At 36.3% G+C, this 22,656-nt stretch overlaps 1 protein-coding gene across 1 annotated transcript; it reads left to right on the top strand.

Annotated features, from left to right (window-relative positions):
* LOC131153083 (inorganic pyrophosphatase TTM2) lies at nucleotides 1-19,839 on the top strand. The gene is made up of 12 exons (XM_058105124.1): nucleotides 1-361; nucleotides 6,642-7,003; nucleotides 8,342-8,456; nucleotides 9,231-9,426; nucleotides 9,518-9,631; nucleotides 9,959-10,132; nucleotides 12,140-12,334; nucleotides 14,426-14,548; nucleotides 14,619-14,740; nucleotides 15,538-15,661; nucleotides 15,901-16,173; nucleotides 19,322-19,839. The coding sequence occupies exons 2-12, from the start codon at nucleotides 6,676-6,678 to the stop codon at nucleotides 19,535-19,537; spliced, it is 1,980 nt and encodes a 659-aa protein (XP_057961107.1). The 5' UTR covers nucleotides 1-361; nucleotides 6,642-6,675; the 3' UTR covers nucleotides 19,538-19,839.
* Nucleotides 19,840-22,656: the final 2,817 nt, after the last annotated feature.

Genomic DNA, 22,656 nt, shown 5'->3' with positions numbered 1-22,656 from the left:
CTATCAGTCCATTGGGTTCAAGGAAGTGTGTCCATAATAGGCTGGCGTAGTGAGCTGTGACTTCCAAATTGTGTGTGTATAAATTGGAAGTGAAATAATGAAGTCATGGCATTAAAATGCCTCTTCAATATTTTTTTCTCTCTCCTCTGAAGTTTCGGGTGTCTTCTTTGTAAACCCTTTTGCAAATTCTAAAGAAGTAGGATTCCCACATCCCAAAAATTTCTGGGAAATCACATTCCTTTCTATTCGGGGGAAGTATATTACCGGAAACCCAAAAAAATATATAAGTGTGATACCAAGAGGAGAACTCATAATATGGTCCTGCTTCTGAGGTTTTATTGCTGAACTCAGTGAAGACCCGGTTAGTGTTTTTCATCACCCAAATTCTTCACATTGTTTTGATTTTGATCCATTTTGTCATCTGGGTTTTTGTTGTTTCCTCTTGGTTTTTATTTTCTGGGCACTCGTTATTTTCTTTCGACGGTTGATTCTTGTTTTGTTGAGTCGCGGTGGCTTGGGTATGTACCCATAGATCCAAACATATCTCAAGAACGGAGTCGTTTACGCTGCTTTGCAGTTCTGCGTTGCGTGGATTAGTTTTCATGTTGATATTCTCTTCTAGCTCTGCTCTTTTCCTGATTTATTTTTTCTGGGTGTCATTGTTTTTGTGTCTTCTTATAATGGTGGATGTCGTTCGATCAGAATTTTATATTTTGTTTGTGCGGTGACTTCAAGAAGTGTTTGTTTGATCTTTCAATCGATGTTTTGCTACCTGCTACTTCGTGTTTGGCTTTAATATGTTTTTTCTTTCCATGCTTGTTTGTTTTTTTGACTTTTCTTTGTGGAGTGGGGGTGGAGTATTTGATCACAAAGGTCTCTCCAATAAGAAATTGGATGCCACTTTTTTGTCGCGCAGTCTCTGATGGAAACCTCAGTTTTATATTGAAATCTTAAAACTGACATGTTCAATATAAAACTGAGGTTTTCATGCGAGGACAGTGCCACAAAAAAAGTGGCATCCCTTTTTTTTTTTTTTTTTTTTTTTTTCGGGAGACATTTTGGAGAGGCTTTGATCATATATGCATACATACATGATTGCGGGAATATATACTGTGTGTAATAGCAAAGTGAGGCATCTGAGTCATGCAACTTTGTTGCAGAGGACCTCATGGAGTTGTACCAATGCTTTAGCATATTAATCATGGAAATATTATTCTGATTTTTTTTTAAATCCTTGTTGATGATTTTATGGTTCTGCTGGGATACTTTCTGGTAGAACTGAAGTTCTCTTGTAACTTGAGGGAGAAATAAGGACCTGTATGACAGTTTATATTGTAAAATTGTGGTCACTAAGCTGCAGGACTTCATTTAGAAGAATTAAGTAAAACCAAATGGATAAATGGGAATGAAAATGCATAAAAAGAATTGGGGTTTGTGACTTTGTTTTCAGTTCTTGTTAAGAATAAGTAATTGTCTTCATGGCTTGGTGTCATGGTCTGACTATTTTCACACCGTTGTGAAAGGGCCATGCGGCACTAGTTAAAACACTCTTATTTAACTAGTCAGTCTATCGTTTATCAACATTCATTCACGAAACACTTTCATTAGCATTCAATCAAATGACAGCGGAAACAGTAAGCATTCATTAAAGCAGTGACAAACAAGTAGTAAACATTGAATCTACGCAATTCATTAACAACACCTCCGTTGACATTGTGTGTTTAGCGAGGGAGGCAAGTAGGCTAAATACGTTGACAATAGTTAGTGAGTTTTACAATGACTGATGAACACTCACCCTCCCCTAAAGAGGTTTTTATGTAATTATCATCCTGACACTAGGAAACATCAAAGTGACCGAGGAGTCATACTGCCATATTTGGCATACAAATAAACTACTAGTAAAAAATAACCCTACACTAGTATTTACATGATGGAAACTCATCCCAAGTACACGAGACAAGCGGTCACAGACAAACATAATGCCCTGAATAAGCTTAGCTCGTGATATTCTCCCCCATTTATGCGGTTGACATCCTTGTAGACTTTGGTGGTAAGTACACTTCAACTTTGTTCATGAATGGTTGCATATCTTCTGTTGAAATCCAGCTGATTTCTTTGTCATCAAGTCATTTTCACTTCACTAGGAACTTCTGCTGCTTCTTCCTTGAGGATATGAACATTTGGGCTGCAAGGATCTCTTCAACTTCATGTATGTCAAATGGCATTGTCTTCAACTTTGCTCTCTTAGATTGACTTCTGCTTAGATCGTTGGTGTCGGCGTTGAACAACTTGAGGCAGCGGACATGAAACACATGATGCACTTTCGCTCGGTTGAAGTGTTGCAGTCTTCTTCTCCCTTGATTTGCCCACTTCTTCATCTGCTTAGAAGCTTTCTCTAGATAGACTCGGGCAAACTCTACATTCTGTCTCCATTCTCTTGTGAAGATGTATGCCCTAAGACTCTTTCCTCTGTATGGTTCGCCCACTGTGTGAGGTAACAGCGGTTGCTGGCCTATAACAATCTCAAAAGGGCTCTTGTTGGTTGTTGAGCTCCTTTGGGCTTTGCCATAGAATAGATCCACATCAAGTAGTTGCACGTCATTCTTCTGATTGTCGTTGACAAAATGACACAAGTACTCTTCCAGTAGCTCTCTGAATCTCTTCATCTGTCCGCCTGTTTGTTGGTGAGAACTCGAAGAGATGTTAAAATGAGACCTAAATATCCTGAAAAATTCTGTCAAGAAGTTGTCAGTGAACATTAAGTCTCGGTCACAAATAATAACTTGGGGAACACCCCAATGTTTCACAACAGTCACAAGGAACAATCATGCCATCTTTTTTGCCAAACAGTACTTTAGTGCGGTCATGAAAGTACCATACTTCTTTCGCTCCCCCTTGTCTTGTTGGCAAGTGAGATAAGTTCTGGTATAATTAACCACATCATCCCGCGGGTGTGGCCAAGAATACCTCCCCAGTAGTCCTGTCATTGGAGTCATTCTTCGTGAATACCCCTTAACAAACTTCCTGTAATATCTAGTAAGACCAAGAAAGGAACGCAACTCTTTCATTGTCATGGGGATCTTTCGTTTTTGAATCATCCTTACCTTCTCCATACTCCTCCGGATACGACCTTGTTCAACCACATGACCAAGGAATTTGTAACTCCACTGAGCGAAAGAGAACTTCCCTTTCTTCACATATTGACTGTTTCCCCTCAGCTTGTTGAACACCTTCTGTAGATGCTTTTCATGTTTCCTCTGAAACAGCACCGATGCTCCCAACGGTGCTTTGGAAGGGCGAATACATCCCGCTTCTAATTCATCAAGTTGTTTTCCCAACTCTGCTATCTCTAGAGGCGCCATCTGACATGACCCTTTTGCAGGTGGTTTCACTCATGATAACAACTCGATCTCATGCTTCACAGTCCGTTGTGAAAGCAAATTGTGAGGTAGCTTATCCAACAACACCTCCTTGTACTCGTCCAACACCGTTTGGATGGTCGTAGGCTCCAGCTCTTGGCTAACTTCTTTGTCTACCACCACCGTGGGTAGACGTGTCTGCTCACCCTTTCTCAATCTCTTATTGAGTTGTATGGCTGAAAGGGACTTCCCATCGTCTCCTTTCGTTGCAACAACTTGCACCATGCACGGGTGATCTCCCATTAGACATAGGGAACCAGCCGAAGGCATCAACACTGCCATCGTCCCCATTAGGAACTCCATTCCTAGAATGGCTAGAAAGTCATCCAATGGCACCGCTGTGAAATTCGCATGACCTTCCCACTGTCCAAGCTTCATAGAAACTTGCTTGGCTACTCCCAGAGTAGGTTGGGCTACAGAATTAACTGCTTTCATGCGTCCTGTATCCTTCTCTAATGATAAGTTGAGTCTTCATGCTTCTAATTGCGAAACAAAATTATGAGTAGCCCCCGTATCCACCATAGTGCGGGTACTCTTCCCATTTATCCGCAAGTCCACAAACATTAACCCTTTTGCTCGTGTAACTTTCGGTGCTTTTGCCTGCTTTTCCAATGCGCTCACCAGCCGCACTAAACCTACCCTCGGGGCATCATCCTCTTCATCCTCGCTTTCCACCACTTTTTCCAAAATGGAAGCTTGAAAGGCATTAAGTAATCCCTTGTGTTGACACTCACTCACTCTGTGAGATCCAGCATACAAGTAGTTCGAAATTTTATTTTTCCCCTTTCCATTGGGTGTGTTGAACCTTTGAGATGACGAAGCTTCCTTTGAGGTTGATGATTTAGAGTCGGCTCCACCACTCTTGGGGTTGTCTTTCTTGAAAAACTTTCCATTGTTTCCCTCTCCGCCAAACTGTTTGGACGAAGCGGTATCATCACCAGCGTAGTCAGTCAAGCGTTCTACAGCAGCTTGTACAGTAGACAAGTCTTGAACTCTTTGTCTACGAAGTTCAGTTCTTGCCCACGGTTTCATCTCCTCTAGAAAATAGAATAACTTGTCCTTCTCCGACATGTCCCGGATATCCAACATTAAAGCAGAAAATTGTTTCACAAATTCCCTCATTGACCCCGTATACTTGAGATCTCTCAGCTTTCTCCTTGCATTATACTCAACATTCTCAGGAAAGAATTGGGCCTTGAGCTCTCTCTTCAAGTTTGCCCAACTATCGATTACACAGCTTCAATTTTCAATTTCTTTGTACTTGGTACGCCACCACAGTTTGGCATCACCAACCAAGTACATGGTCGTAGTATTCTCCTTTGCCTGTTCTGAGGTCATCCTCACATTGCGAAAGTACTGCTCCATATCAAACAAGAAGTTCTCTAACTCCTTGGCATCATGGGCACCCCCATACGTCTTGGGTTCTATTACCTTGGTCTTGCTAACTCCTGGAGTGTTGGAGTTCCCCATAGCAAGAACCATCAGATTCACCTTTGCATCCAAATCAGCTAGCCGCGACTGCAAAGTTTCAACTGTATGGCGAAAGTCTTCTGAAATGTTGCCTATCAAACTTGCTTGATGTTTTTGTGATCCCATCACTTCATCAACAAGTTCTCTCATCTAGGCCACCTCCACGGCCACAGTGTTGGTTGTTGCCTCAACCTGTGCTTCCAGTACGCCGATCCTCTTAGCATTATTTGGTGCCATGGTCACTTATCAAAGCTTTCCAAATCCTACAACGAAGGCAATCGAATTCACGTAGTAACTCAACCTTGGCTCTAATACCAAGTGTCACGGTCCGATTATTTTCACACTGTTGTGAAAGGGCCATGCGGCGCTAGCTAAAGCACTATTGTTTAACTAGCCAGCCTATCGTTTACTAACATTCATCCACGAAACACTTTCATTACCATTCAATCAAATGGCAGCGGAAACAGTAAGCATTCATGAAAGCAATGGCAAGCAAACAGTAAACATTGAATCTACGCAATTCATTAACAACACCTCCATTGACATCGTGTGTTTAGCGAGGGAGGCAAGTAGGCTAAACACGTTGACAATAGCTAGTGAGTTTTACAATGACTGATGAACACTCACCTTCCCCTAAAGAGGTTTTTATGTAATTATCATCCTGGCATTAGGAAACATCAAAGTGACCGAGGAGTCATATTGCCATATTTGGCATACAAATAAACTACTAGCAGAAAATAACCCTGCACTAGTATTTACATGATGGAAACCCATCCCAAGTACACGAGACAAGCGGTCACAGGCAAGCATAATGCCCTGAACAAGCTTAGCTCGTGACACTTGGGCACACATTCAAACCCAAAAATCTTGTAGGTCTTCAAGAGTTGCAGCAATTCGTCTTGTATGTATTTTGTGTATGTGAGGCAAGTTGCCTCTTGATTTTGTGGTTCTAAACTTTTTTGCAGCTTAAATGGTCCCTCCAAACTCTCAACCTTGTTTGAAGAGTTTAAAGAAAGAATAATCTACTCAACCATCATCTATTTCAAATCTTTTGTCTTTTTCTTTTAATTGCATCTCACCTCTTTGATTGGGGGAGCATAGAAACTTTGGTAGCTAGGGATGGGATGATCCCTCAAATGATAAATGATAAACTCTTAATAGCCTATTTAAGTTGTCATTTATGCTCTCAATCTCAAAATCTTGAAGTTTGAAGAGTTTAAGGAAAGCATAAATGCATAATCTACTCAACCATCATCTATTTCAACTCTTTTTTGTTTTATTGAATGGATGGTTGAATTGGTTGACAAGTAGTGTTACAAGATCAGGAGCATGGGTTCTTTCCTAGCTCATTAAACCGAAGGGGAAATATAGGTCTATAGAGTGAGTACTTTGTCATTATTCCATAATGATATTTTCAAATTTAAGTAACTCAGCTTAAATTTGAGAATGAGGTTATTAGGATTTCAACTAATGATTAAATTTATGTTTTATTTTATTTTGAGGGCACATATCAATTGATGTAACTTAATTTATGTTAGGGCATACTTTTTTATTTTTTATTTTTTATTTTGTTTCTTTTCTTCTTTTTTCTTGTGTTTTGAGCTTAATGTCTTGATATTCAGATACACCAAAGTTATTTGTCAAATCATTTATTCATTTGCCTCTTAGGTTTTGACTGTCTAATCATCTTATCTCATTATGTTGCTTTGTTTTATTGTTTTGTTTAAATATTCTAGTTTGGTGCATGTGCAGTCTACCTCTATTAGAGAAAGCCATCATATTTTAAATGGATCAAGATAACGAATCACACCAGCGAAAGCCAGGACTTCTAAAAGATCAAGTCCAGTTGGTTAAGAGAAAGGACTCTGATCGTTATGAGATTGTCCCAATTCAAAATACTCTATCATTTGAGAAGGGATTCTTTATAGTAATTCGTGCGTGCCAGTTGTTGGTCCAAAGTAATGATGGAATTATTGTGGTTGGGTTAGCTGGTCCCTCTGGTGCTGGGAAGACAGTATTTACGGAAAAGATACTCAATTTTATGCCGAGCATTGCTGTCATATCAATGGACAACTACAATGATTCTAGTAGAATTGTTGACGGCAACTTTGATGGTAAAATCTTCTTTTGACATATCCTGCTTTTGGATTTCATCCAAAAAACGAAAAAAGGAAAAAAAATACATAATTGGACTCGATTCATGATTGATATCACCAGTGACATTTTATTCTATGTTGTTCCTAAGTTAAAGAAAAAACTGCTCTTACTTTCATAATTTTTTTGTTTTTGTTTTTGTTTTTTTAAATTTCTTTTTTTTTTAATTGAAGCTTCTAGATTTCAATGAATAACTGCATCAAAGGAAGTTACAATGATACAGGTGGTGTGTTTGTATCAATTGCTTTTTGAGCATTATTGGATTTGTAAATAAAATTGATCTTGAGGCTTAATGAAAATTTGAGAAGCCTATGGTAGGGATGCAACTCAGCTGGACAATTAGGCAAGCTTTATTGAAGCTTTTAAAGTAGGGGTTGGGCTTAGTTCAAGACTTCTTAGCCTGAACTGAGGTTATGCTTGGGTTCACTTTCTCAACTCAATTGACTGAAAAAATGCATATAACTTGTTTTGCAAATAGTAGATTCATTATGTTTGATTCCTGAAATTTATGGATCTTGGTTAAAATATCAAACATATTAAAAAATTGCCTGCAAAATCTTTTAATGCTTTCTTTTTAATTTGTTAGGATTATAGGTTCCAACTTCCAACTCTAATTGATTATGATGTTTTCATATATAAGTACAGTTGCTTAAATTATACTACTTTTTCTTTCCATTGGTAACTGGGGAAGGGGAATGGCAATGTTTGAACCCAACTGGCGTGTGGGTGTTAGCCTGTTACTGTTGGCCATCCTATGCCTACTCTTGTATTACACGACTTGAACACTGAGTTTCTTTTTCCATGTGATTATAAGTCGCATCAACTGTGACATGCTAGCCTGGTTATTAAGAATGTGATGTATATGTGTAATAGAACTTAATTACTATATAACCTGACCGGCTTAATGTTGCTTGAGCTTGATTTGGAGATGAGGTGTATTTTAGGGCAATAATAATAATAAGAATGATTGTTCAACCAACATGACATGGCCAGAGCTTGGATTGGAAACCTTCAACTTCAAATTGGATTGAGTTAGGCTTGACTCTGCACTCAATGCATCCTAACCTCCCTGTGTTTCAGCCCTACATACTAGAAGTGTGACCACATAGATGTGCCTGTCATTTGAAGCTGTTGTTTTACATATTCACCACATTTTAGATCCACCTAACATTTCTGAACTTCATTTCATTGTTCTGAGCAAAAATTATAATAAATTCATCAAAGTGTTCTGGTGCTTAAAAGTTGCCCTATGACGCATGGCATAACTCTGCTGGGTTCTGAAATCTTTTTGAAAACAGATCCACGCGTGACGGACTTTGAGACATTACTCAATAATATCCATGATCTGAAGGAAGGAAAGCAGGTTCAGGTTCCAATATATGATTTCAAGTCTGGCTCCCGCACAGGATACAGGTTATATACCTCTTTTTTTAATAACTATGAGTAGCTAGTGAATATTCTTACAGAAAGCTATTGGAAACCATATCAGCTTGAAGTCAAAGTAGATCTAAAATTTTTTGAAATTTTTAAATATGCATTACTCTAATTAATAGAAGGAAAAAGTTTTATTTATTTATTTTATTTGAATTCCTGGGTGAATAAATACCCCCATATTTTAACAGCCATTGAATGTAGTGATTAGCAAACATTTTCATGCTCTTTCACAAATTTATAACCAATTGGGCAAACTTGTTAATATCCATTCACAAATAGGGTTACTTCCTCTCTCTCTCTCTCTCAGGTGAGGAGATCATCCATTTTTTTTGATAACATTTTGTTCTTAATATTATTTTTTTTTTCAATTGCTATCAAGTTTTTATTTTCCCATGTCTTATTTAACTTTTGTATTCCTTTTAAAATTGGCCTTCCCTTTTTAGTGGATCCCTCTCCTAGATTTCTTGATATGCTCTTCAATGCATTGTTTGTTTATTTAAGTCATTTTTTTGGTTGCTTATTACTGCTTTATTGCAACCTCTATGTAATTTTTCAATTGCACTCCATTTCAATCTTATAGTTCTTGTAACTTAATTGTGTATTGGAAACAGAACACTTGCAATCTTATAGTTCTTATTGTGTATTCAATCTTATAGTTCTTATTACTGCTTTATTGCAACCTCTATGTAATTTTTCAATAGCACTCCATTTCAATCTTATAGTTCATGTAACTTAATTGTGTATTGGAAACAGAACACTTGAAGTTCCAAGCTCCCGTATTGTGATTATTGAGGGAATTTATGCTCTGAGTGAAAGATTGCGGCCTTTATTGGACCTTCGAGTATCTGTCATGGGTGGAGTTCACTTTGACCTAGTCAAACGGGTTTTGCGGGACATACAACGTGCTGGCCAAGAACCAGAAGAAATAATCCATCAAATATCTGAAACAGTATTTCCCTTATCCTTTATTAGATTTATGTTTTAGGATGCTCGTAAGAGTTTCCTTTTCTAGAAGTTCTAAGCTGCTTTCTTCTGTGTAGGTATACCCCATGTATAAGGCTTTCATTGAGCCTGATCTCCAAGCAGCACATATAAAAATCATCAACAAATTCAACCCATTCACTGGATTCCAGTCTCCTACTTACATTTTAAAGGTTGATATCCAGTTTATTTATTTGAAAAATTGATGAAAAATTATGCTTTTTGGATTTATTCAAGAAACTTGTAAATTTTTTCAACTCGGAGTTTGCAATATGTCACTTAATATCTCTAGATGTATTAATGTTTTTGCTTGTTTTGTGAATAATTCCAAAAAATACACCTGTTAATTTACATTCTTAATTCATTTATCTTCTTTCTTCTTTTTTGGTACTAGCTTGTGTACCTATCCAATGTTTTTTAAATACCAATATATATATATATATATAGATAGATAGATATATATTTGTCTACTTCTAACAGAGTGCTAGATGTTTTTGTAGTCATCAAGGAAATTGACGGAGGATCAAATCAAGGATGCCGTCTCTAAAGATCACACAGAAACTCTGGAGCAGACTTACGATATATATCTTCTTCCACCTGGTGAAGATCCTGAATCTTGCCAGTCATATCTAAGGATGCGGAATAGAGATGGAAAATACAATCTAATGTTTGAGGTGTGCTCTTACGTATTTTTGAGATTTTTTCATATTATGATTGCAGATTTGAAAACTAGTCACCAGATTTTGAGAAATAATAGCTACCATAGCCATATTTTATATTTATTGATGCCTCTGTTTGAGAATAATGTTCACATTGCAATACATAAAATATTAGGCCATGTGTGGTTGAGGCTTATTTCTACCTACGCATCTGAGGATGGGGGCTGAAGGGGAGCTTAGGCGCAATGGTAAGGTTGTCGCCGTGTGACCTGGAGGTCACGAGTTCAAGGCGTGAAAACAGTCTCTTGCAAAAATGCAAGGTAAGGCTGTGTACTATAGACCCATTGTGGTCCGCCCCTTCCCCGGACCCCGCATGCGCGCGAGCTTTGTGCACCGGGCTTCCCTATCTGAGGATGGAGGCTAGTGATAATTATATTGATCAGTGTGTGCTTTTTTAATTTAATAATGCAATTGTATCATGGTTTGTGAGATTGGTTTCTTGTTAGAACGTAGCAGTTTGGATATTTTGATCTTTGACTTTCAGTACTTATCTTATTTGTATTTTTTATTTCTTTTTCTTTAGTTGTTTGGTGGTCATTTTGGGCTTATATCTTGTCAATGTTTTTTCTTTGGAAGACTAAAATAATATTAATGACATTTTTATGTAACTATATTTATATGTTTCCAGGATGCTAGTGAGTTCTGCATGGTTACATGCATTTGAATGTTTATAATACACAAGCTGATAATAAAGGGAAAAATGAATTAGGTTTCTGTAAGAAGAATTTGTTTTTCTCAAGCATGTCTAGTTTTCTTGCCAAATACCAAGAACTAACTTGGAGACAGAACTTCTTGTTACACAGCTTGTTTTTTGAAAATTTTCAGGTAACCCGTAAACCATACTCTGGACATCATATTTAACTCACCAAGAGTTGTTCTCTATAGGATAAGACACCCACAGTTCTTTCTTAACGAAGCAGGAAGTTTCTTTGATTCTTTAGTTATGGAAGGAATATATATATATATATATATATATATATATATATATATCTTTTTCCCATTACACAGATCCTATTGGAGGCGGTTGTAAGCATCCGTTATGTGGTGAAGTCCCAATCCACCACTCAAAGTGCAATGTTCAGTCCAGAAAGCTCCCACACCATGGCAGAAGTCTGGGGAGGACATAATTACACAGGCGTTCACAATTGGAGAGGCTGTTTTTGTGGCTCAAAACCTCCACCCAACAAAATGAAAAGAGATGGGAGAAAAGAAAGAAGAAGAAAATTCTATTGTTCTGGTTGGTTAGTGAGAATGGAAACAAAGAACAGAATGAAATTTAAAACAACATTACCTAATGATTGAGTCGTCTAACCGCATTCAGTCTGAATCTTGACCTCTCAAGCACTCCAAGAACAGTTTCTTCACAGAAGGAACGCTTTAGAAAATGCATTGAACATTGATAAATCTCTTCACAATGTTCTATTTTTAATGTTTTTTTTTATTATTTATTTATTAAAACTTCTCTTAATCCCCACAAGAAAAGAAATTCATCTTGCCTAAGTTTTACTAGGGTTAAATTAGATTAAGTTATTTTATTTCCTAAGAACCCAAAACAGAAAAAAGATTGTCTCTTTGTCGTTTTTTCTTTTTATGTCCCTAAATTTCTCAAAATCAATTGTACAAGGAGAAAAACCCTCCAATTCTTTTGAGCGCTCAATGTTTCTTTATTTCTTTCCTGCACTCCCCCTCATTGCCAAACTTTGTGTAACCAATGAGGATAAAATATATCTTTCTTCTTCTTCTTCTTCTTCTTCCTTTTTTGTTCATTGATTGTTTCGTCTAGCATAGGAACCATATTTTAATGCTTTCATCTGCCCTTGTGCTGACTTTAATATTCTTTGAGGTATCATTTGACTGGTGAATGGAAATTATTGTGACATATTATTATCTAAATTGATCAGTTTTGCTTCTGAATTTCAGAAAGAAAGGAAATTGATAGGGCTTTTTACTTCTGAATTTCAGGAATGGGTTACAGATGCTTCGTTTGTCATATCACCGAGAATAACTTTTGAAGTCAGTGTACGCCTTCTGGGTGGGCTGATGGCATTGGGATACACAATAGCAGCTATCCTCAAAAGAAGTAGTCATGTATTCTCAGATGATAAGGTTTCTGTGAAAATTGATTGGTTGGAACAACTGAATCGTCAATATGTTCAGGTATTAAATACTTTCCAGATCACCATCTCCTTCAGATTCTTGTGCTTATATACTTTATTTTTCTTCTTTTCTACAGCTAGGTTTTATAGCACATGCCACCTCTTTATGCATTCTTTTTCTATTTTACAATTGACACTAGTTTCTGCCTGCAATGGGTGCATTCTTGAAGGCAGGCCTTGGCATGTCAGCAAGATTACTCCTTGCAGTCTGGGCATCACAGGCTCAAGTCATGGAAATAACCCCCTTATGCAGGAATATGGCAGCATACATACTACGCCGGATCCAACATAAAGGGTCCACAAATTGTCAAAATTACTATTGAAATTTCCACTTTCCTCCGCCCACAAAGTTGAGAGGGTGATCGATTTCAGTCTTTCAATATTTCCTTTAAAATTTCTACTAATCATTCAAGATATAAAAAATCTCAAAATTTCAATGAAATTTGTTTAGTACCATTTTTGTAAGTTTTGATGGAAAATTTGAGGGCTTGATAATTCTCATACAAATTACTGGAAAATTGAGAGTTTTCATTAAATAAATCTCATGATTTATACAAAATTTTAAGCACTTGGAGTTTGAACAAAGCTTAATTTTGACAAATCATTAACTATATTATAAGTCATTTAAACACAGAAAGGTCCTTCTAAGTTTTGCTTATTTGAAACTGTTCTTTATTAACACCTTACCCACATTGAACAAACTTCATCTTCCATATAATATTTTGTGCATATTTATGTTTTCAATCTCCTCTCATAATTTTTTAACCAATAATTTTATCGTGATTTTGTATTATATTTTGTTACAAATACATAAAAACAACAAAAGATATATCTTGGATTATTATATTTGCATTTTGTTGTAAATTGGCATCAAAGATTTCTTTCTATGATGACCTCTTTCTCTTAATATATCTTTTTTATTTATTTTATTGAGAATAAAGATTATTATGAGGTATTGATAAGGATAGTAATGATAGCTTTCAGCATTTGGAAATTTTATGCATCATTTGACTTGAACTTTAACTACATTTATTTCAGCTTTTTGCATGTCTAAATTAATTGTATGTGCGTACGAACTAGTATTTGATTGATTTGTGAGCTTTATTTATGAATGTTCATTATTACACCTTTGTCATTGATGTATTCTACTAACACTATTATGGTTCTAAATCATGCATTATTCCATCTATTGGCAGCTAGCAAAGTTTCATATTCAAATTCCATGTTTTACTACTGAGTTCTGTTATTTTGTAAAACTGAGCTCAAAATCAACTTCCAATTTTTCATTATAATTTTGGTATTTTTGAAGCCTACAAAATTAGGGTCAAAACTGAAATTTGAATCGGGTGGAATTCCCATGCGCTGGGCTGCCCTATGCATTGTTGAATACATGCTTAGACTAGAGGAACATGGTTTGAGTGTTTTTTTGTTTCAGAGCAAGTTCTCTCAATTTTATACGGTTGGCCAATCTTGAATGCATAATGGCAGAGAAATCAATATACAAACATCTGCATCATATATCTAAAATGGAATTATCATACATTGTACAATTTCTCAAAATGGCAGAGAAGTCAAATGTACAAACATCTGCATCATATATCTAAAATGGAATTATCATACATTGTACAATTTCCTTGAGGGTGAGATATGCGTCATGCCTTTTGTTTGCAGTTGAACATAAAAAGTTATGTGCATAGACATGAAGTTAAATTTATGAAGGAAAAATTGAATGCAGAACTTTGTTTAAGCAAAAACTTTGGCAGATTTGTGTTCTTAATGGAGATTTCATCTTAAAAGGTTTCAGTGATTGATCAGCCTTGCATATGATTTGTCCAATATGCTTCCTAATTGTACTTTGGTGGATGCCAATAGAACATCTTATGCCGCTATTTAATTACATGATGCTGTATTCAGCAAGGTCTCTTGAGATCAATTTTGAAGAACTGCTGGTTTAGCGCCTGGCTGTTAGTTATTTAATGGAAAACTTCTGTTAGTTTTTTCCCAAGCTTTTTTGTTTTTTGTTTGCTATGTTGCATGCAAATTTAATGAAAGCTAAATCCTAACTCAAAATTTTTGCTATTTTACAAAATAGGTGCAAGGAAGAGATCGCTTGGTTGTAAAATGTGTGGCTGAGCAGCTGGGTTTGGATGGTTCATACATTCCCCGCACTTATATAGAACAAATTCAGCTGGAAAAGCTTGTGAATGAGGTTATGGTATGATTGCTTCCAAAGTTTATGATGCTTTCTCCTGCATATTTGCAGTTCTGATATGATCATTCCACAGGCATTGCCAGATGACTTGAAGACAAAGCTCAGCTTAGATGAGGATCTGGTCTCAAGCCCGAAAGAAGCACTTTCTCGAGCCTCTGCAGATAGGATTGCCATGAGAAACAAGCATCTTAAAAGGTGCAATTTTCTCATCCACCTGTGTAGTTCTGATCATTTGTAGTAGATGTGCAACAACACTTTCTTGGATGGGGTGGAAGAAATGGGAAGTGGGCGGGGATGTGGTGGCAGACTTTGAGACATGCTTGCTTTCTGAAATTTGGTTGTTGTATTTCATTCTTTGCATCATCTCATCTCTTTTATGCTTAAAGCATGCTTTACAAGTTCAATTACTCTCAATAGGTGAAGTTTAGCTTTCATACGATTCTGATGTCAAGGTAGCTTGCTCCACCATTCTTATTATTTGAAGTGAAAACAGCTTGCCCCTGCTGAACTAGTGTCTCCTTTTTCCTTTTGCATATATGTATTGAGATATCATACAAAACCTGGGCCTTTCTTCTCGTCATTTTATGCCATACTTTTCTTTCAGCATAATCAATTTACCTTGTGAACTCGCAAGATCGGCTCCTCTTGTGTTTTGTTCGTGAAGAGGGGGGGGGGGGGGTTGGTATTCTGGGAGGACCTGCTTTAAATACTTCTGGTACATTTATAAGAAAATATTTGTTATCGTCAGGATCTATCACTTTGATCTTTATGAAGTTAGTCACAATGCCAAAACTCTGGCTTTGCAATGAGCATTCCTAAGAAGCTGCAAAATCATCATTTTAACTAGACAGTTTGTAGAGCTATTTGTACTCCCATTTCATCAAAATTTCCCAAAAATCATACCTTTTATGTATTCTTGATAATCTTTTATGCTTCCTTAAGAAGCTGGCAGTTTCTTATCTAATGTTGCAACTAATGTGCATCTTGAACAGTGGTATGTCACACTCTTACTCAAACCAGAATGACAAGAATCTACCCAAATTCACTGGATTTGCTGTCCACAACCGAAGGTTTGATGACAGAACTGCAGAATCTCCAGCAGCCTTAGCAAACCAGGTGATTTCATGAATATATCAGGAACAGAATTGCTAAGGCCTGTTTTGATTCATGCAACTGACACGTCTAAACCTTGTGCGATTGGCAAGCATGGTGTGTGAATTTAGCATGTGCTGTGCATGCATTGCCCAGATTTGTCAAAATTGTGAACTGATGCTAGCACTCATATCAGGAAATTGAGTTATTGATGGGTTTATATCATTCTGTTATCTCTTGATTATTTCTCCTTCCTTATTTAGGGAGTCATTATACAACTCTCAGAACAGATTTCGACACTAACTGAGAGGATGGATGAGTTTACATCTCGGATTGAAGAGCTCAATTCAAAGTTCACCATTAAGAAAGTTTCTAGCACTCAACAAAGCATGGCTCTTCAAGCTGAAGCCTGCAATGGATCTGCTCCCACTTCTTACTTCATATCTGGATTGGGCAATGGCTCCTTGACTGGATCCATGATGCATAATTCCTCATCTTCTTCCCAGTTGGCAAAAGAATCTCCCCTGATGGAAGAGGTACCATGGCTTGTCTTGCTAGACCTTTCTCTTTGTTTAAACTTAAAATGCTTCTATTTTGTATGTCTATCCAGTGGGATAATATACCTCCAATGGTGGCTTGTGTAAAGTTTCTATCTTTTTCCCTTGACCAATCAGTTCCTTACCCGAGTGAGTGATAACACCAAACAACAATGTTATAAATTCCATTCCTGGGTGGACCATTCTATTCATTACATGCCGTTCCGGCATTAAGCTGGTCCACTCCAGTCAGCTTACCTGTTTGTACTTGCCATAAAGCCATATTTGGTTACTTTGCTCATACTGGCTGTACTGATCTATTCTACTAGTTGACTAATAGATTAAATAGATGGAAGAATGTTAAGTATTATAATTTGATAAACTATCAATGGAAAGTAATTCAATAAATTGCATTATCATGTGATTATTTGTATGGAATATGCATTGTCAAAGGTTAGTAGATAAATTTTGATAGATCATATAGTGTATTTTGTCATCTAAGTTTGAATTTTTTTTAAAAATATTAAATTCAATACTTATGCAAATACACTTGTACAAGCATATAGTTGACAAATAATTCCATTAAATTGTCATATCTGGAACAGGATACTTATATGCACCAGTATCTGTACATTCTATTCCAATAATAAAGATAGAACGGCTATTGGAACAGTATTCATAACATTGCCAAGGAGATGAGGGTCAAATAAAAACTATCTACCCCTTCCTATGCTAATCAAATGGAGAATTAGAAGGGTTCACTAAATCAAGTGTCCATAATCGACTCACAAAATGATTGACAAAATATAATCAAACAACTCAAAAGAAACCAGGGATGTTGCATGGAAAATCCTCAAATACAGAGAAAAGCCATGGGACCAAGACTCACCAGATCTTCCTGTATGTAAACTAATGATCTTACAAGTCCTAGCAATCCTAGAGATCACCAATCAACAACAAACATCATCAATAGTGCTCAAACTCAAGTAGCAGTAATATTTCACCACAAAAATGATGGATTTCAACTAGTACCAAACTTCTTACCAATTGTGTAGTTCAAAGTAAGGGAAGGAGGAAGCTACCTGACAACCAGGACTGGTGGAAATGAACTCCACTTCCCAAAAGAGCATCCTAACATTTCAGTTAAATTAGGCTAAAGATCATTGTCTGAACAAGCCAGAGTTGGCTGTTAGATTTAAAATTGGGGTCCCACTCTTATGGACAGGACCCAAACCTAACAAGGAAGGTATAAGCAAGGTTGAGGAGCTGCCTGGAAATAGTGCACAATATTGGGACAGCTTTAAGTCAAAGTTGAATGGAGAAAAAGGATTTAGGAAGCCAGCCCCAAATTGATAATTTGGTGGTGCATATATCTATTGAGACTGTAACAGAAGCTATCACTATAATTTGGAGGAATTAGTGTGAGGTATTGTTTGTTGTTGCTAGTGGAGTAGTGGGCTTCATAGTTTTCTCCTACAAGGGGAGCCTCACATATGGAGTCTACCATTCTTATAAGCCTAAGATCTCGCTAGTACACGGTCAATGTGAGATTATGATAGGCTCTCGCGTCTGATCTTTGATGCTCTAATCTATAAGTAGTCCACTCTGCTGTGTGGGAACTAAACCTTTGTGTAGGATATTTTTACATGATAGTACCCCCATGGCGGCTTTGATATTAAATGTAATGGTCTTGGTCCAACTCCAATGATGTATTATCCGCTCTGGCTAATAGGCCTTATGGTTTTGTCCTGTATAAGGTGCTTTACATAGTTGAAGCCTGAACCATTCTTATAAGCTCAAAATCTTCCTAGTACATGCCTAATGTGGGATGACCATAAGCTTACTATCTTTACAGGGGAAGAGATTCCATTCATCCCTCCATAAAATGCTTATTTGGATATGTTGGGAGGCTCTTTGGGCCTAGGCTAGACACTGGAGGCTGTTACCCCCCAACCTCTCCATACCTCATTTCAGGTTGAACCTGGGACCTTCAATTTGGGATATCGAATGTTCCATGGTCACTATTGGAGCTTCCCTCAAAGGACTTGAGTTTTTAGTTGCATATAAAAATGTATCTATGGAAGTAGGAAGCACAATGTTTGAAGGATAGAAAATAAAAATTAAGTAGGAAGGATAATTAAACAAAATTCCTGAAAATTAAACCCAATAATTATGTTCTATGTAATGATTAGTGCAACTGTGTCTTTGACCTTTCATGAACCATCTTGGATTTGACTGGCAGTTTAGAGAAGCAAATTTTTGAAATTTGAGGATATAAAGTGATACAGAAACCCAGAATAAGTTGTCAATAGATTACAAGTACGACTACAAAATGTAACAAACCTCTAAATTGAGAGAGGAATAACTTTATTGTAGTGACATGGCTCTAATTTCCTTGAACATTGATTTTTAATCCTTAATTAAACAAAGTAAATGAAATGATTGAAGACTCTTTGAAAAATCTAAATGTGTCGAAAAATGAACTGTTATTTAAAATAAACTAAAAACAAAAAATAAAAAATTGGAACGTTGAGGCTTGTGATGTTTATGTGCTCCTAGAATGCTGATTATGCTAAGTAGCTGCATAAGGTGGTTGTTGATTTAGCAGGACAAAATTCAAGTGCATGGATGATGGCAGGTTGGAAGATAAAAATTAGTAAATGCGGAACTGAAAAATTGAGAAAATTAGGTTGAAGGTTGAAGGAGCAATAAGTGATAGACAGAAGTTATGGCGCTGCTCAAAAATTAAGCGGGGGTATGACTCAACACACTCAATTTTGTACAAGTGTAGGTGAGATTATATAAAACATAAAATCCACAGTATTTTATCATAAATTTTTGTAATATTTTATCTATTTTTTTAAAAATGGATATTTTATATAAATATGACAACAAAAGCAACAACAAAAACAACAAACACCAAGCCTTGAATCCCATTAGGCGAGGTCGGCTACATGAATCGTTTTCTCTGTCAATATTGGTAAGGATTCATCATGGAGATCTGTCAAGTTTTATTATGACGATAATGCCCCTCCCCCTCTCCTACTAATTGAGAATTTTGATTCATTTCAAGCATCCATGTTATGAAACACAACTTCTGTTGACTTGCCCTTTCTATTCTGATTCTTGTCTGTTGTGTTTCATACAGATAGTAGCTATTACTCGAGGACAACGACAGATCACGCATCAATTAGACAATCTTAGCAATCTACTCCGAGAGAATTTTGGGGAGAGGTCTCATCAACTAAGAACAGACAAGAAACACATGACTGATATTGAAACTACTAGAGTTCCTCTGATTTTAACCCTGGCGATTGGTAGTTTAGGGGTACTCTTATTTAAGTGTTTTCTACCCCGAAACTAATTAATCTGCCTAATATTAATTCACATATTCCTTGCTTTCTTTTTTTAATTCTCTATTTTTTTTTGGGTCCCACATCGTTGCAAAATTTTACCCTTCTGCTCGGAAACAGTCATTTGACAGATCAGGCTCATCTGTGAATAGAGATTCTGGAGGCAAATAAAAGCTTTCGGGGTTCTCTTTGAGGTTTGTAAAAGAAGGGTGCTTTAGCAAATTTTGCTACTGTGGGTCAGTGATCTTTGTTAGAAATTAGAATATGCTTGCTTCTCATGATATTCTTAATGATCAATACTAACTTAGATTAATGTCAGCAATTTTATTTAGTTATTGCATGCATAACAAAATGGGCAGGCAGGATAAAATGTATTCCATCTGATCCAAAGAGATTTAACACTGATTGGTTATTGAGAAAATGAGGACTGAAGGAAAGAAGGGAAAGTTGTATGGGAGGTTCTTTTCCTTGTATTGGTGCAGTAGGAAACCAAGGAAAGTGAAGGGAAGACTTTTCCCTTCCCTCAAAATCAATCCCTCCAAAAGTTGAACGAAAATGGAATGAAAAACTTGACCTTCACGTTGAGCAATAACCAGTTTCATTTGTTGCATTTTCTTTCATTCCACCCAACAAAAAGTTTCTTTCATGTAGTTTTTTCTTTTCGTTCTTTTTCCTTCTTAACAAACACAGATGGTCTTTTCTGAAAGCTTTTTGTGGACTGTATGTGTAATCAATGACTAAGAAAATACAGAATGCTGTTGGAAGATAAATCTGTTTGCCTTTGTGCAAATGACATTGCAGTCCACTGATTATTGGAGAGTGTTGGCAGGCAAATTATGAGGCAAGCGTTTTTCCGTTAGGCAAATGATTGATCAGCTAAACCTTGGTGATGATGGAATCGTTAAAAAAATAACAAAATTGAGTATGTTGGCTGTAAGTTTGCACACAAGGGCTATGATTTCAGGGGCAAGATGGTAGTTCATGTTGCATTTTGAATCTTCTAGTTTGAGTTAGAATTTATAATTATGTTTATTTGGGAAAAAAGAAATACAATACAAAGTCTTTTTTTGGTTTTTTTTTTTTTGGATATTTTTTTAATAATTCTAAATTGAAGGTTTGTATTTTTTAATCTCGAACACCCTAAATCTTGATATTGATATGATAACTAATGAATTCAAATAATGTGTAATACTGACATAATTAGTCTAAACTAGTCGTGGGCCACGGTCTAATAAAAAAATTATTATGTTTGAACACAAAAAGGGTTGAAGGGAGTTCTGTATATTTTTATAATAAGATTTAAATGATTATGAGAAGTTTTAATTTTAAAATATGATAATGAGCAACAACAACAACAGCAAAACTAAGCATTAGTTTCACTAAGTGGGATCAGTTATATAAATCTTTTTTCGCTAATTTATGCAATCATATACCATTTCTTTTTATAGATTTAAAGATATTAAATCCTTACTCACTATCTCTCAAATTATTTTAGGTCTATTTCTATCCTTTTTACTACACCCCACAGTAACTAAATCATCCCACAGTAACTAAATCACTTCCTCATAGGGGTATTATAAGGCTTACGTTGCAAGTGTCCATACTATCTAAGTCGTCCCTCTCTTATCTAATTTTCTATAGGAATTATACCTAACTTACCATGAATATGTTCATTCCTTAATTTATCTTTCAATGTTATACCACTCATCCATTTAAGTATTCTCATCTCGACAACTTTTACTTTTTTGGATATTATATAAGAGATTATAAAATTTAAGAGGACTCAAGGAAGTTATGGAAAGACACCGAAAATTGTCTAGAAAATGATAAAGAGTAGAAGATCATAAAGTTATAAAGATTCGAAATTCTTTTAAAATAAAATATAATTCATTAAATTAATTTTACACTCATAATTGTTAATATTTTAATTAAAAATTAATTTTTAAATTAAAATTTTTTTGCCCGTAACACAAACTAATAAAGGTACTTTGTAAACATAGTTGAATATGTGAAATAATTTTATAGTATGAACCTACATATTTGGAATCCGTTAGCAAAGTAAGTGAAAAGAGGCAACATTAGACAACTAAAAACATGGAGCGGACTCTAAAAGCATGGAGCGGGCTATGGATTCTTATCACAAGGAACATTGATTTGCTCATGTTGTATAAATGATACTTCTTCATTTCAAAGTTTTCCTTTCAAGACTACATGTATAGGGAGGGTGAGAATATCCATCATTGTGACAACCACACCTCAATGGAAGTAGAAAGATAGTTTGCGAAAAAAAAAAAAAAAAAAAGATAAAAAAACATAAGCTGGTCGATTTATATCATTGATTAATGTTAGAAAAATAGAAATGGAAATGCTACTATCTTTTTCTTTTTTTCTCTTAATGTATCCAACCACCGACATCAATAAAAAAACTTGGTTCTTTTAGTCATTTGACATGTAAAAGAGACATAAAATTTAAAGAAGTAGCTAAGCACACTGCTTAAATTTATATAGCTTTTATATTTAAGGAAAAAGAATACTAGAATACAAGCATCTCCAATCTGTTTATTGTCTTTCATTATTGAACATGTCAAAATAGCTTATCATAGTCTCTTAGATCATGGAGGCATTAGATGGAGGTATCGAGTAGCATGGGGCGCGTGGAATCCTATGTGAATCAGCAAGGAAGACCTTGTAAGGCTAAATACTACTGGGTGACCGATAGCGAAGTAGTACCGTGAGGGAAGGGGTAAAAGAACCCCCATCGGGGAGTGAAATAGACTATGAAACCGTAAGCTCCCAAGCAGTGTGAAGAGCCCAAGGCTCTGACCACGTGTCTGTTGAAGAATGAGTCGGCGACTCATAGACAGTGGCTTGGTTATGGAAACTCCTTAGAGCCATAGCGAAAGCGAGTCTTCATAAGGCAATTGTCACTACTTATGGATGCGAACCTAGGTGATCTATCCATGACCAAGATGAAGTTTGAGTGAAACTAAGTGGAGGTTCGAACTGACTGATGTTTGAAGAATCAGTGGATGAGTAGTGGTTTAGGGGTGAAATGCCACTTGAATTCAGAGCTAGCTACTTTTCTCTGAAATGCGTTAAGGCGCAGTAGTTGACTAGACATCCCTGTAAA

Source organism: Malania oleifera, chromosome 4 (genome assembly GCF_029873635.1).
Source record: "Malania oleifera isolate guangnan ecotype guangnan chromosome 4, ASM2987363v1, whole genome shotgun sequence".
Lineage (NCBI taxonomy): Eukaryota > Viridiplantae > Streptophyta > Magnoliopsida > Santalales > Ximeniaceae > Malania > Malania oleifera.
The sequence above is the reverse complement of the archived record's forward strand: the minus strand, read 5'-3'. Positions and strand labels throughout refer to the sequence as shown.

Coding starts and splice junctions, on each gene's coding strand:
- LOC131153083 (XM_058105124.1), top strand. CDS start 6,676: ATGGATCAAGATAACGAATCACACCAGCGAAAGCCAGGACTTCTAAAA. Junction 7,004..8,341: donor TGTTGACGGCAACTTTGATG/GTAAAATCTTCT, acceptor TTTTGAAAACAG/ATCCACGCGTGACGGACTTT. Junction 9,427..9,517: donor TCCATCAAATATCTGAAACA/GTATTTCCCTTA, acceptor TCTTCTGTGTAG/GTATACCCCATGTATAAGGC.